The 15321-nt window shown below is 38.0% G+C and overlaps 1 protein-coding gene across 2 annotated transcripts in view; it reads right to left on the minus strand.

The window, feature by feature from the left end:
- Window positions 1-15321, minus strand: part of kpna3.S (karyopherin alpha 3 (importin alpha 4) S homeolog) — a 33300-nt gene that overhangs the window by 16081 nt on the left and 1898 nt on the right. The window contains exons 2-5 of one of the 2 annotated variants that reach the window (XM_018248162.2): window positions 1558-1602; window positions 902-991; window positions 756-779; window positions 612-670 (exon numbers count right to left, since the gene is read on the minus strand). In XM_018248162.2, coding sequence (XP_018103651.1) covers window positions 612-670; window positions 756-779; window positions 902-991; window positions 1558-1602 — 218 coding nt within the window. 2 annotated transcript variants of the gene reach the window in all.

Raw genomic sequence — 15321 nt, forward strand, 5'->3', positions numbered from 1 at the left:
CCTCCCACATTTCATAGTGGCTTGTAAATAAAGCGATTCTGTTTGTGATCAGCCCTTCCCACCTCAAAGTAAAATGACCTGTTTGAAAACACTGCATTTGGCAAACTTAAAGGGGTTGTTCACCTTCGAGTTAACTGTTCGTATGATATAGAGACTGATATTCTGAGACAATTTGCAATTGGTTTTAATTTTTTTTTTTTAATTTTTTTTTTAAGTTATTTAGCTTTTTATTCAGCAGCTCACTAGTTTGCAGTATCAACAATGTGGTTACCGGGGTCTAAATTAACCTAGCAATCACTTCTGGGTTTGAATAAGAGACTGGAATATGAATAGGTGAAGGCCTGAATAGAAAGATGAATAATAAAAAGTAGCAATAAAAATACATTTGTAGCCTTACGGAGCATTTGTCGGTAGCTGGGGTCAGTGACCCCCCATTTGAAAGCTGTAAAGAGTCAGGAGAAGTAAGCAAATAATTTAAAAACTATAAAATATAAATAATGAAGACCAATTGAAAAGTTGCTTAGAATTTGCCATTCTATAACATACTAAAAGTTACGTTTACGTTTTAAATTTTACATGACAAATAAAACATATAATTATTCGATCTTTACCTTGCTGCTTGCACTGCACTTAGTTGGACTGCTGGATTATCGTTGGTGGCATTCTGCAAATAAAGAGCATAACTATATACACAGATGCAGAGATGGAAGCAATCACACAATGCGACACTAAACAAAAACCTTACATACCTGCAATATTGCTTCGAGTGTTACATTTTGCTAATTAAGAGAACAGAAAAACATCAGTTAATTCTACCAATAGTGGGGGGGGGGGGAATGCATTTAACAAGCAGATACACAAACACAGATCGAAAAACAATGTGTTTCAGATCATCCCATACCGATTTAAAATCTCCATCGACATCTGAATCTTCTAAACTCTCTTCTTGTGGGACATTTCTTTTTTTCAACAGGTGCTCGTCTCGTTTGTTCTGAAATGAAACCAAATGTGGATGCCTGATCAGCCTCTTTAAAGAACTAAGTGATGTATAAACCCCAGATTTCCAAACTATTAAAATGCACTTGCTGGGCTAAAATGTTATATCCCCAACCAAGATTAATTTTCATATGATAATCGTTGAGTGTATGGTGGGAGACAAGCCAACCGATATTGGCAGAAGATTTGGCAGCCATCTTCTTCTCTTCGGTATACTTCAGGATGAGACCGGCGTAGCGGTGCATGTACAGTTGGAGCAATTTTCTGTGCCACGACAAATGCGCATGTGCCGAAACTCACGTAAATTGCGGATTACCAAAGTAGTTGAAGATGGCGCCTGTGAACTCCGCTGGACAGAATCGACATGGAGGGGTAAGTAAAGAGTTAGAGGCATTTGCCCAGGGTAGCGGGGGTCTATGTAGGGTAGGGGAGTAGGGTTTTTTTTTTTATTAAGGGTTTGTTTCTCCTTTAAGCAGCATGAGATTTGATGGTGGCCCTAAGCACATACATCTTACCGTCTCAAATTAGGAGATCAAAAACCATCACAGAGAGTAAGATTACCTTTCGCAGCTCAACAGTCACTTCATTTCTGTGTCTTCTCATAGTCTAAGGAAATAAAAATAAAAAGGTATGTGGGTAAACATGCTACATAAAAGGTATTCATGTCAATAGTGTGGACAAGTCATTATATAAAGACGATTTATGTATTACCAATGTGGGATGAAAGTATTAGTTCAACATTCCCAATAGCTACATTTTACATTCTCTCTAGAACGGTGGAGGGTTGCAAAAGAAACCATCCTCCAACAGCAATATAATAATATTAAACATACATTCAAAAAAAAAAAACAAAAAACAAGTCATCAGAATGGGTACATTTTCATTTAAAGGACAAAGAAATGCTAAAATATTTAGCACATCTCAGTGCCATCTTATGTATTGTCAGACATCCCTGGCTTAGACACATTTAGTGCTAGATATGCTTTAGAAAGTAAAGTGTAGATGTTATTTTAAATGGGACCTGTCGGCAAAAAGAAAAATATTCCAAATCCTATTTTATCATGTTAGTCAAGCAAAATTAACTTTAATTACACTGTATAAATTATTTGAATCTTGTTTCCATCAGTCTGGGAACTCGGAATTATAGCAAGCAGGCAGGAGCCATATTGTGGACACTGTTATTAAGGAAAGCCTTGCATCATCTCAGAATCTTGTTTGTGCACCAGAATGGGGGACCTGATGTCCATCCCCATGCCCTGGTTACACATTAAATGTTAAAGAGAACGGGGGAATGTGGGGAGAACAGTGACATCTAGGAGGTGCTGAATGGAAAGTAATTGCTTGCCCGCCTCTATGCATAAGGCACAGAGAAGGGGCAGGCAATATTTGATTGACAGCTGAGATTTTTAAAGAGTTTACAAGAGCTATGAACGCTTTGATAAAAAAAAAAAAGAACTTGGAGTTCACGTTTAATTTTTTTATTAACTTTTATTATACAGCTTTTTATATCTGGGGGACAGGTCCACTTTAAGGAAAAATGCACCTGCCTGGGGAAATATATTGTTAATCTTCCCTTCCTTGTTCTTTAAGCTTTATATCAAGGAATAATATTAAGCATTAGCTTATAATGCCTTTGTAACCTACCTGCTACATTTTGCTTAATAGAAAAACAAGTGCATATCTAGTGGTGTTTTCGAAGATAAATTAAAACCTTGATTATAATCCTGTTTCAGTGCAAGCCGTACCCATCATATGCAGCTCACTATATCACTATAGCAAACAGCAACTTTTTTTGCCTCCACTGGAGGGACAGTAAGTGCTACCAGAAGAGTTTGAAAGCCAGATAAAAGTTCTTTATACTGCTCCAATAGACAATAATCATAATTAAGCAGTGAAAGCCCAGAAAGCTTTTTCATTAACAGGCATGATGGTATGTATTTCCACAAACAGGTTTCAGACAGCACTGTCTCCTCTAAATATAGTGGTCAGATCAGTTTTCTTGTATATATCAAAATGTCAGAGTTAAGCAGTAATCTTAATGGCTTGAACAGACAGAGCCAATGTCAGCGCTGGGAGAAAACAGGACAAACAAAAAATATGAAAGAAGAGTGCAACAAGCAGAGTCTGACACTGTGGGCAAGCACTATGTACATGATGATAGTAAACGGGCTACTTCTCTACCAGAACTTGGAAAGATCTGCTGCGTCTTCCAATGGATACACATGACCGTGCCAGTGCTGCTGTTTTTCAGCACAATAAAACCACCCCAAGACATAATTTAAAGTGGAAAGATTGCGAAAATGAAAATAGAATATAAGCTTCATGACACTGAAATAAGAAACTTTCTACATATAATCAAATATTCTGTACCGTTTCTGAAATACTCAAGTTTATCTTCACTATTCCTCTCTCAGCATCTATTTTTTTCTTCATTTTCTCTTCATGCAGCAGTTGGGTGTCAGATAATCATTGAGTTAGATCAAATATATCTAAGAGGGCTCATTTTGCCTAGAAGACGTATTAGGGTAGGACCACACAGACATTTCGGCGTGATCCAAAGGGCTGCGACAAATAGCATGCCATAGAAATAAGGTAAAAGAGAGAAATGTCAGATGAAGTTGCAGCGTTGATCCGACGCAACACGACTGTAGGATGCAAACGATGCGTCCCGACAGTTGTGTTGCATCAGAGCAACGCTGCGACTTCATCGGACATTCCTATCACTTACCTTATTTCCGTTGCAGCGCGTCGGATCGCGCCAAAAACATCTGTGTAGTCCTACCCATAGAGCTCACTCTATTTAAATCACAAGAAATCCTGTCTCTCTACATGCAGGATTTGTACAAAAGGCAATTATTTTGTTAGATTTTGTCTGTACTGCAATCAGTTATTTGAGTGAGCTCTAATAACTCTTCTGGGCAAAAGGAGCCCCCCTATAAGATATATTGGATCTAATGGTCAATGATTATCTGACACCCAACTGCTGCATGAAGACAGAATGAAGAGAAACAGATGCTGAGAGAGGGATAGTGAAGATAAACTTGATTATTTCAGAAACTATGCAGAATCTTTAATTGATTGTATTTAGAAAGTTTCTTATTTCAGTATGACGAAGCTTATATTAAATTTTCATTTTTGCAATAGTTCCCCTTTAAGCAAAAGTGAAAATCCCTACCGGCACCATCAGGCATATCTCAATTAACGCATAAAAACCACAGAAATGTGTTCAAACTTTCATAACTTGCCAAGTTTTGTAAAATGGACATGGTAATTAGGGGGTGTGGCCACAACATGGGCGTGGCCAAAATGTTGCTCTTTGGAGCTCGTCCCTCTTCCTATTTCTAAAATGTTGGGAGTTATGAAGGAGTAGTATTCACATCTAAATGTCAAGTTAAGTGGCATTCAGTCCTGGCCCAGTATTAACTGCTCTGGCCAGCCCTATAGCTTTATTTTATTTTTATAAAGTCATAAATGTCACAGAGAGTATTTGACCAGTTTATCATTACCAAAATAATGAAAAACCTCTAAAGCCGATTGGCTGCTTCTGTATGAAAAAAATAGAAAAAGGACTAAAAGACAAACTGACACCAGATCCAGAGTAGGATTCAAAACAGGTCATAGCATTTCAAGTAGACAGTGGCTGAAATAACCCCCTCACTGGTCCATTAAGTAGTGACTGTCTGTGGCATCTTAGAGCAGCCCTTCTGCAATTTGCCAGAACCCCCAGATTTCCAGTACAGGCCTGACTGTCACTAAAGACTTGCCTTTATAGTTATAACAGGAATCACAGTATAGCAAATGGACAACTTGTACCAGCACAAAGATAGCTCAACACATATAGCATAGCTTTAAAAAAATTGTTCAGTATAAAAATAAAAACTGGGTAAATAGATAGGCTGTGCAAAATAAAAAATGTTTCTAATATAGTTAGTTAGCCAAAAATGTAATGTATAAAGGCTGGAGTGACTGGATGTCTAACATAATAGCCAGAACACTACTTCCTGCTTTTCAGCTCTCTTGGTTTCCACTGATTAGTCACCAGGCAGTAGGGTGGGGGCACATGGGCCATAACTGTTGCTTTTGAATCTGGGCAAACTCACTGAACAGTTATGTCCCATGTGGCCCCACCCTTCAAGTCGCTGACTAACTCAAGAGTTAGAGAGCTGAAAAGCAGGAAGTAGTGTTCTGGCTATTATGTTAGACATCCAGTCACTCCAGCCTTTATACATTACATTTTTGCCTAATTAACTATATTAGAAACATTTTTTTATTTTGCACAGACCATCTTTTCATCCAGTTTTCCTTTTTACACTGAAATGTTCCTTTAAACAAATACTGTGCCCAACAAAAATGTCCTCCGGTAGACAGAGTATGGGGATGTTTTATCAAGGGTTGAATTTCAAATAAAAAAAGACCAACTGAAATGTAAAAGAAATCAAAGTTTTTTTTTTCCCGGGTGAATAGGCCGTTTCCGTTAGAATTCGAATGAATCGATGTAACATTGTATTCGATCAAATTCGATTGAGGTTTTTTTTTTTTTAAATTTAGTCCACCAATTGACTCCAAATAAGTTCTAGGAGGTCTCCCATAGGCTAAAACCAATTCGGCAGGTTTTAGATGGTGAACGGTCCAAGTCGTATTTTTAAAGAGACAGTACACAAATTTCGATATTCAAATTTTTTCAAATTCAAATCGAATTTGGACTATTCCCTAGTCAAAGTACACAAAAAATAGCTCAAATTCGAATTTTTTAATTCGAATTTTCACTTCGACCCTTGATAAATCTGCCCCAAAGTGTATTTTCAATTTATATATAAAAATGTTACCAAATATTTCTTGCAACATTTGCAGTTCTGAGTTTGGACTCCAGACTAGCCCTCCTGTCCTGGCATGTGATGTCAATGTGGGCACTCTGCCAGCCACAAGGTCTAACTGTGTGAACTGGTTATTTATATAAAAGGAATTAGAACTTTAGAAGCAACTACACACTTACATTAATGAAGAGTAAGAATCTGTTAAAGGAACAGTAAGACCAACAAAAGTGTTTTAAAGTAATGCAAATATCATGTAGTGTTGTGCAGCACTAGTAACTCTAGAAACACTACTATAGTTTATATAAAAAAAAGCTGCTGTGTAGCCATGGTGGCAGCCATTCAAAGGTGAAATAAAAAAGGCACAGGATACACAGCAGATAAGCTAAGTAGTATACAATGAGATTTATTTTTTTTAGAATTTATTGGTTATCTACTGTGTATCACGGGCTTGAATGGCTACCCAGCAACTTTGTTTTACCAGTGCAGGCAACAGTACATTATATTATTTGTTTAATACTCTTTCATTTGTTGGTGTTACTGTTCCTTTAAAGGGGTCGTTCAACTTCCAGTTTTTTAGTTGAGTTGGTTTCAGATTGCTTGCTATAAACAAAGACTTTTTTCCAATTGCTTCCCATCTTTTTATTTTTTACCATTTTCACAAAATGTAAGTTAAAAGCTTAACGTTCCTCCTTCTATTGTTTCAGTCTGGCAGCTCCATGTGATCCATGAGCATCTGAATGGATACAATTTGGTAAATGTAGTTCATACAATTAGTTGATACATTTCTCAGCAGTATCTGTGGAATATCAGCAACTATTGTATCAATTTAACAGTTGCCTTTAAAGGAGAACTCTGGCTTCCAAACCAGAATTTGATAAAGAGGCCCACATAACACAGAAACCCCTAATATACCCATCACAGTTAATGGTTTCTTCAAAAAGTATGATTAAATGCCATTTCTATGCTGAAATCCAGCTGTTTAACAGTTCTTCTCTTTCTGCATCATGTGAAATCCTGGCAGGGAAGGAGGGACTAAACACTGGTCTGTTGATACAAAGTAACAGTAGTCAGCCAGCTCAGCAAAGTAGTCAGACAGATCAGCAGTAGAGCAGGGGGCTAGGCACGGTCAGAAACCATTAAAAAATCATGAAATGTTTGCATATTTTTTAATTGATGTATATTGCAAAGTAACTTGAAATTAGGTTTTCTTTTCAAAAAGCATAAAAGTTATGTTTTTGTGGAGTTCCCCTATAATGAAACTCAGGGATTCTACTTAATTTCTGGTGAACTATCTGAAACCAACTGAACAGAAAAGTGCTTGAAGGTGAACAACCCCTTTAATGTATAAAAACCAGCACCCACATGGGTGGTAAGGGCCCTTGAAGGCATTTTAGGACCCACCAGCATCCACGGGGGCTGCATAGATTACTTTGTAAGAAGTTATAAAACGTTCATGGAACAGATTTTGTATCAGTTACCTTGCTGACTACATGGGAAAAGCTGGACAAACGGACTAAACTCACAAATGTGACCTGGGTTGTTTGCATTGGTATTAATGATAAACACCAGATCAGGTTGGTCTAGAAGTCCCTGCAGATAAGGCTGTTAGATGTACGTGATCCTCAATCTTTCTGAGTAAGGAAAAGCCCACCTAACAATCTGCTGAAAAAGCCAAAACAGGGGCAAAGTTCATGTCGATGAGTGTGGGGAAGGTGCAGTTATGTGCAATCTATCCAGACTTAGCTAAGCTTGAGCATTCAGTAAGCAATAAAGATTAGAAAGCAGGAGCACAAAGCTGCCATGTAATGAATCAAAATTAGCTGACTGTGGAAGCACACAGCATAACATGCCATAGAAGTGAAGCAACTACCCAAACTGCTTAAACTGAACCAGTTTATATAGTGAATAAAGTACACCCTATTGTAAAATTAATTAAAGTATTATAAGTCACAGAGGAGTTCTAGGACCATGACCTTTTTTTTTTTTTACACAATACACAAGTTTATGTGACAAAAATTACATCAATATTCTCTGTATATAACTGATGACATCATTAAGAGCTGTTTATGAGGTTATAATTTAAAGGATATTCATGGTAGAGTCCTGCAGCAGGTCGGGTACCCGCGGGTTACCCGCAAAAACCTGTGGTACCCTGCGGGTTGGGGTTAGAAGTTCCAGGTGCAGGTATAGAAGCGGGTCAGCGGTTCTGCAGTTTGGGCCGCGGTTCTTCTCAATAGCGATATTTACTCGTTTTTTCTGGGCACGTCTACTACCGATGACGTCTCTTCCGGTTGACAATGACAGCACTTCCTGAATCTTAATGGTCAGCAGGTCGCAGATAAGGTACTTGCGGGTGGGGTAGCTGGTCCAAGCGGGTAAGAATGCGGGTTGGGGTTGCGGGTACGGGTCCCAAAAAATGGACCCGCGCAGGACTCTAATTCATGGCTTTTGTCTATTATAAATATGCGTAACTTTTCGCAGCAAGAATAGAGAAACCGGCCAAGAAATAAAAATTTGGCTCATAATATTACATTGTTTTACAGCAGGGGTGCCCAAAAGGTAGATCCAGATCTCACACTAGACCTTTAGCTGGTGACCAGTAGATCTCAATCACAAACAACTTGTCTAAATCACCCTCCCATTTTATGCTTTTCATTAGGGGGGGGAACTAGAAAAACTGATCTAGAATCGCTTACACGCAGTGGAGAGCTTATTTGAAATACAGGTAAAGGATCCATACAGCTCAGAATTATGGGAAGGCTGTCTCCCATAGACTCCATTTTATCTAAATAATCCATTTTTTTGAAAATGATTTCCTTTTTCTCTGTAATAATAAAACAGAATCTTGTAACTGATCCCAACTAACACACAATTAAGCCTTATTGGAAACAAACCAGCCTATCGAGGTTATTTAATGTTTACATGATTTTCCCAGGCATTCTGGAGAACAGGTCCCATATCTGTAAAACGTTTGGGGGGCGATCATATTCAACTGATACAGTATTACAAAACAAATCTCTAGAGCTCTTTAGCAGACTCGGGTCATAATATTCCTTTAGAGAACCATATACAGGCCAGCTGGAAAGCCCTGCTCTGAATTAATTTGATGGTTTTAACAGGGTTGGACCTGAAGGATTTCTTGCTTTTCCCCTCCTATACCCACCAGTACAGTATATTAAATCTTATACAAGATTATATGGTCGGTTTCCCAGCTGCCACCAGTCATGTGACTTGTGCTCTGATAAACTTAAGTCACTTTTTACTGCTATACTGCAAGTTGGAGTGACATCACAAACCTTCCCCCCACCCAGCAGCCTAACAACAGAACAATGGGAAGGTAACCAGATAACCACTCCCTAAAGCTGGCCTTATATGGCCGACTGAGTGGGCAGCTTATTGGCCCGTGTGTGGGGCAATATCTGGCCGAAAGGTGGCCAGATGTTGATCGGGCAGGGTTAAAAATCCTGTGGGATCCTGGCCGCATCCACCTCAATGTAGGGTTGCCACCTTTTCTGGAAAAAAATACCGGCCTTCCTATTTATCTTTTTTCCATATTAAAGGAAAACTATACCCCCAAAATGAATACTTAAGCAACAGATAGTTTATATCAAATTGAATGACATATTAAAGAATCTTACCAAACTGGAATATATATTTACATAAATATCGCCCTTTTACATCTCTTGCCTTGAACCACCATTTCGTGACTCTATCTGTGCTGCCTCAGAGATCACCTGACCAGAAATACTACAACACTAACTGCAACAGGAAGAAGTGAGGAAGCAAAAGGCAGAACTCTGTCTCTTAATTGGCTCATGTGACCTTACATGTGGTTTGTATGTGTGCACAGTGAATCTTACGATCTCAGGGGGCATCCCTTATTTTTTAAAATGGCAATTTTCTATTTATGATTACCCAATGGCACATACTACTAAAAAAGTATATTATTATGATAATGGTTCATTTACATGAAGCAGGGTTTTACACATGAGCTGTTTTACTCAGTATCTTTTAATAGAGACCTACATTGTTTGGGGGGTATAGTTTTCCTTTAATAACATTAGGATCAACCATCATTTTTACCGCCAGGCCGGCAAAATACCGACCAGGTGGCAACCCTAAATGTGGGCATAGCAGGGAGAGGTCTAATCAAACAAGGAATCTTCTCTTGTCCTGATTTCCAATAGATTTGATACAAAAAAAAAACTAGAGTCAATACATTACACATTCAACCCATCTGACTCCCTCACAATCTACGTGCAAATAGCTCTCTAGATAGAGAAATTGATTGCTTATAGGGAAAGGCCTCGTCATATTTTTACTTGTGTGTGTGCCTTAAAGGGGTTTTTCACCTTTAGTTAATTTAAAGTATGATATAGAGTCATATTCTGAGACAATTTGCAATTGGTTTTCATTTATTGTGTGGTTTTTTTTTTTAGTTATTTAGCTTTTTATTCAGCAGCTCTCCAGTCTTTATTTTCTGCAAGCTGGTTGCTAGGGGCCTAATTAAACTAGCAACCATACATTGATTAGAAAAATAAACTGTAATATGAATAGCAGAGGGCCTGAATAGAAAGAGAAGTATTAAAAAGTAGCAAAATAAATATGTCTTAAGAGTCCATTCGTTTTTACATGGGGTCAGTGAATCCCCAATTTGAAAGCCGGAAAGAGTAAGAAGGCAAATAAATAAAAAAAACTTTAAAAAAATAAATAATGAAAGTCAATAGAAAAGTTGTTTGGAATTGGCCGTTCTATAACATACTATAAGATAAAGGAACATCAAAAAATTTAATCTTAACCCAATATGCCCACTAACGGCTGGGCAATATCGGATGAATCCGAAAATTCGGCCTTGGGGCCAAACAATCGGATTGCAATACTACCAATGGACTCCGACGGGTTGTAGGACCTCATCAACTAGCTGATGCGGTCCTGGATCGTACAAAAAAAAAATCAAACTTGACTGATTGATATCTGGCTGATTTTTGGCCTGATATCGATCGGGAGAACCCGTCTGGAGCCCCCACACATGGTCAGATAAGATGCCGAATTGGTCTAAAGGACCGATATTGGCAGCTTTAACCTGGCCTTCTTTAGAAACTCTAACTGACAGGCTGAGGTGGGACAGTCAGGTTGGCAAAACAGTCTGGTTTAGGAACTTCAAGTAACAATTACTTACAAAAGCAAAACTATCAGCAAAAAATCATCAACATGACCTATAGGTAACTTTTTCAATTTCCGCCATTACTACACAGCAGCTTGTTTATATGAATCATAGTTGTGTTTCTGAAGCAAACAGATCAGTTTTACCAGTACAGGGCAACAGTACATGATTTTTTTCATTAATTTAACACACTTTCATTTTTGGGTGGAACTGTTCTTTTAATTCAAAGGTGAACCACCCCTTTAACACACTCAATAAGTACGCAGAGGCGAACACTGTACCTGTCAGTGAAATTACAGCAAGGAGCAAATCCACTTGGATTGGCTTATTCGCCTCCTGAGTTCCACGCAGGCTAAGAAACAGCCTGATGCTCCATTTGCTTAACACTGCTTTCAACAGTAATTACTTTAAATCCATCTAAAACTTTTAACGTGCAACAGAAAGTAGATTAGAATTACATTGCTTTCATTAAGCAAAAACATTTTGGGTGGAGCTGCCCTTTAATAGACATCACCGTGAACCACACCCCTTTTAATGTGCAACATTAACCCTTTTCACAACATATACTTTTATGCATTAAAATAAGGTACAATGTGGATTTAGTTGGGTAGTGACAATAGTTATGGCATTTACAGACCTATAAATATTGTTTTTCTAGAGACAAATATATACATCTAGTGCATAAATGAATAATGTATTAAAAAAAACCTTATTATTAGGTTATGAATTTCTTCTGTACTTAGTGACTAGTGCAATGACTCAAGTGAATGTGATTTGTAAGTAATAATATTTGTATCCAAGTTGTTTCGTATAACATTATGCCAGTTCAGCTCAAGTATACTCCCTCTCAACCCCACTGATTGGGGCTTTCGTTTATCATATTAAAATGCACATTGGCTGTACTACACTGGATTTTTTTTTACCTAAAAATAAATATATTTGCGCTTCAGTAAATTGTATTGGGTAACTACGGGTATAGTTTATTATATCAACCAAGAAAAATCTATTTACATGTTTGAGGTGTGCAGCTCACCCTCCAATATCCCTTAAGCTGGCCACAGACGCAAAGATCTGATTGTACGAATCAACGTATGATTGGACTTCCCCATCTCCCGACCTGCCACTAACCATTCAAATCAAATGAAGTACAAAAGAACCGATCAGCCGATGTTCTGCCCCTGACAGCAATTGTACGAAAGTTATGTCCGACCAAAGCTAGTGACAGTCTCCCACTGAAAAACATATGATCGGCAATACATGCAGAGATATAAGCAGCAGCCGACAGAAATCTTTTAACCTGTCTGATCGTCCAAACAACCGATCTCCGCCGGACGAAAAATGACGGGACTCTCCATAAACGGTCCAAAAATCGTCCGAATCCTCGATTCGTACGATCAGATCTTTGCTTCTATGGCCAGTTTTACAGGTATGTGATCCATACTCCAAAAAAAACTCCTATAGAACCCATTTTATCCAAATCCTTTTCTCTGTAATAATAAAAGATTACCTTGTACTTGACTGAAACCAAGATATAATTAATCCTTACTGGAAGCAAAGTCTACTGGGTTTATTTAATGTTTAAATTATTTTTCAAGTAGACTTAAGGTATAAATAAATCCAAATTACAGAAAGATCCCTTATCCAGAAAACCCCAGGTCCCAAGCATTCTGGATAACAGGTCCCACACCTGTTATTATTCAAAACAAAAATAACAACTAATTGCATAGCAGCATCATATCTACCTCAAGTCTATATAAACAATGTAGCGGCCTGGGTGCAGGACTGTATTAGACAAATTGTAAAAAGTTCAAAAGGAGCCGCACTCGCAGTTCTCTTCACCTTTAAGGTAACTTTTATTATATCTACAGTATATCTATATTATAGAATGGCCAAAATTAAGCAACTTACCCCCTTCTATATCATACTAAAAGTTATCTCAAAGGTGAACAACCACTTTAAGGATCTAACAATATTTTTTTGAGGTGAGACTGACGTTTCAGCTGCTCCCACAGCCTTTTTCAAAGTGACAATCAAACAAACACACAGATAAACCCTCCGTGGCGGGAAAACAGGGATGATGTCACAGCAAACAATATGGTCACCCCCACACCCATCAAAGTTCCAATTGCACAAACTAAAATGAAACAATACTAAAAAAATAAATAAATGCACCAGTATCATAAGCGAGTATTCATTAGGACCAAGAGAACGTGAAAAAATTATAAAAAAGGAACACTTACAAGAGTATATCGGACACGCTGAACTACAACTCACACCTCATTTATTGGGTCAAGTGCACCCAGTAGTATAAAACGAATGCAGCTATTCAAGATCTTATAATTGGCACAAAACCACGTAGGTAGTAAGATCAGGGCTTCCAGACAGAGTATGGGCCACATAATATATTATAAAAATCGTTCAGCTGGGATAATAGGTATCCTATACAGTTTCAGGGGCCCAAGGGTTGTAATATTTATATTGCACATAGGCTTATTATGTATGTAGTATATAACGTTAACAATTACGGGCTGGTTTACGAAGCAACACAATATACATGTCAAACATCAGCATAGCATTCCAAATATGCGCCCATATTAAATAAAGCACACCTTATGTATATCAGTAGACTATATGTTATTCTGCATGGAGGCTGGTTCTGAATTGTCACCACTCATTAGTGTTCTTAAAATGAAGGGTCATGGAGTAAATAGAGATTATCAGACATATTTAGTTGAACATTTGAGGTTCAACATTGTGTCCCCCTTAGAAACAAGGTTACAAACAGCCATGCAATTATAGTTTCAAGAATCTCTAGGACATCAGCATTCATCCCAAATATTGTTCTAACTGACATCTGAGACAGGCTCCCAAGAGTATCTAAAAGGCATCAAGCTGAGCCTCCTCCTATCCATGCCTCTGTGATGCAGTCCCACAGTTCCACAGAAATAAGTCTACAAAAACACTATTCTACAACTACTGTGCCATTGGAATGTGTCATGTTCTGCAAAGAGCTGTGCAGGTATAAGATGGAGACAGGGAAAATAGTACATTAAACGGGTGGTTTACCTTTAGGTTAACGTTTAGTATGTTATAGAATGCCCAAATCCAAGCAACTTTTCAATTGGTCTTCATTATTTTTATTTTTTTTAATATCATTTTCTAATTATTTGCCTTTTACTTCGGACTTTGCAGTTTTTAAAAGGGGGTCAATGACCATCTAAATACAAATGTTCTGTACAGCTACAAATGTAGTTATAGCTACTTTTTATTACTCATCTTTCTGTTCATGACTTCTCCTATTCATATTCCTGTATCTTATTCTAATCAATGCATGGTTACTAGGGAAATTTGGACCCTAGCAACCAGAGTACTACATACATTACAAACTGGAAGGCTGCCGGATATAAAGCCAAATAACTCAAAAACCACAAATAATAAAAAAATGAAAACCAATTTCAAATTGTCTCAGAATATCACTCTCTACATCAGGAGTCCCCAACCTTTTTTTACTCGTGAGCCACATTCAAATGTAAAAAGAGTTGGGAGCAACACAAGCATGAAAAAGTCCCTTGGGGTGCCAAATAAGGGCTGTGATTGGCTATTTGGTAACCCCTATGTGGACTGGCAGCCTACAAGAGGCTCTATTTGACATTATACTTAGTTTTTATGCAATTAAAACTTGCTTTGAAGCTTGGAATTCAAAAATAAGAACCTGCTTTGAGGACCCTGAGAGCAACATCCAAGGGGTTGGAGAGCAACATGTTGCTCACGAGCTACTGGTTGGGGATCACTGCTCTACATCATACTAACAGTTACTTAAAGGTAAACAACCCCTTTAAAGGGTACCTGTTTGCTAAATATATTATCCTCATCCAAAGAGCCTGCACTTCATTTGGAGGTAACCAAAGTTTTTTTTATTTTTAAAAATTGCCCAGAGCCAGCACTAGGCCAGCCACAAGGGGAGAGGGCGCCTGCTGCAAGCAGCCATGTTGGGGCACAAACGTGCATAATGAGCGAATGCCACAACTTGCTCTAGCCTCCTGCACCCACAGGGGGCTCCCTCCCAGTGTGAGTGTCCTAGCACTGGCATTAAATGACGATTAAAAAGAAAAAAAAATCTACTGTTACCCCCAACCAGAGCACAGGATCTATTAGCCCCCACCTTTGTTTGGGAATAATATATTTAGCCAACATTGCCCTTTAAATGAGACATATTGGATAAATGAAAAAACCCTTATTTTGTAGGCAATTAAATAAAAAGCAATGGTGTTGCTTTTACATGGTGGTAAAAATTATTATTATCTTTAAAAATAGCCCCTTTATTGGAGCTCCATATAGATGTTCACT

The sequence above is a fragment of the Xenopus laevis genome, chromosome 2S, assembly GCF_017654675.1.
Source record: "Xenopus laevis strain J_2021 chromosome 2S, Xenopus_laevis_v10.1, whole genome shotgun sequence".
Taxonomy (NCBI): Eukaryota; Metazoa; Chordata; class Amphibia; order Anura; family Pipidae; genus Xenopus; species Xenopus laevis.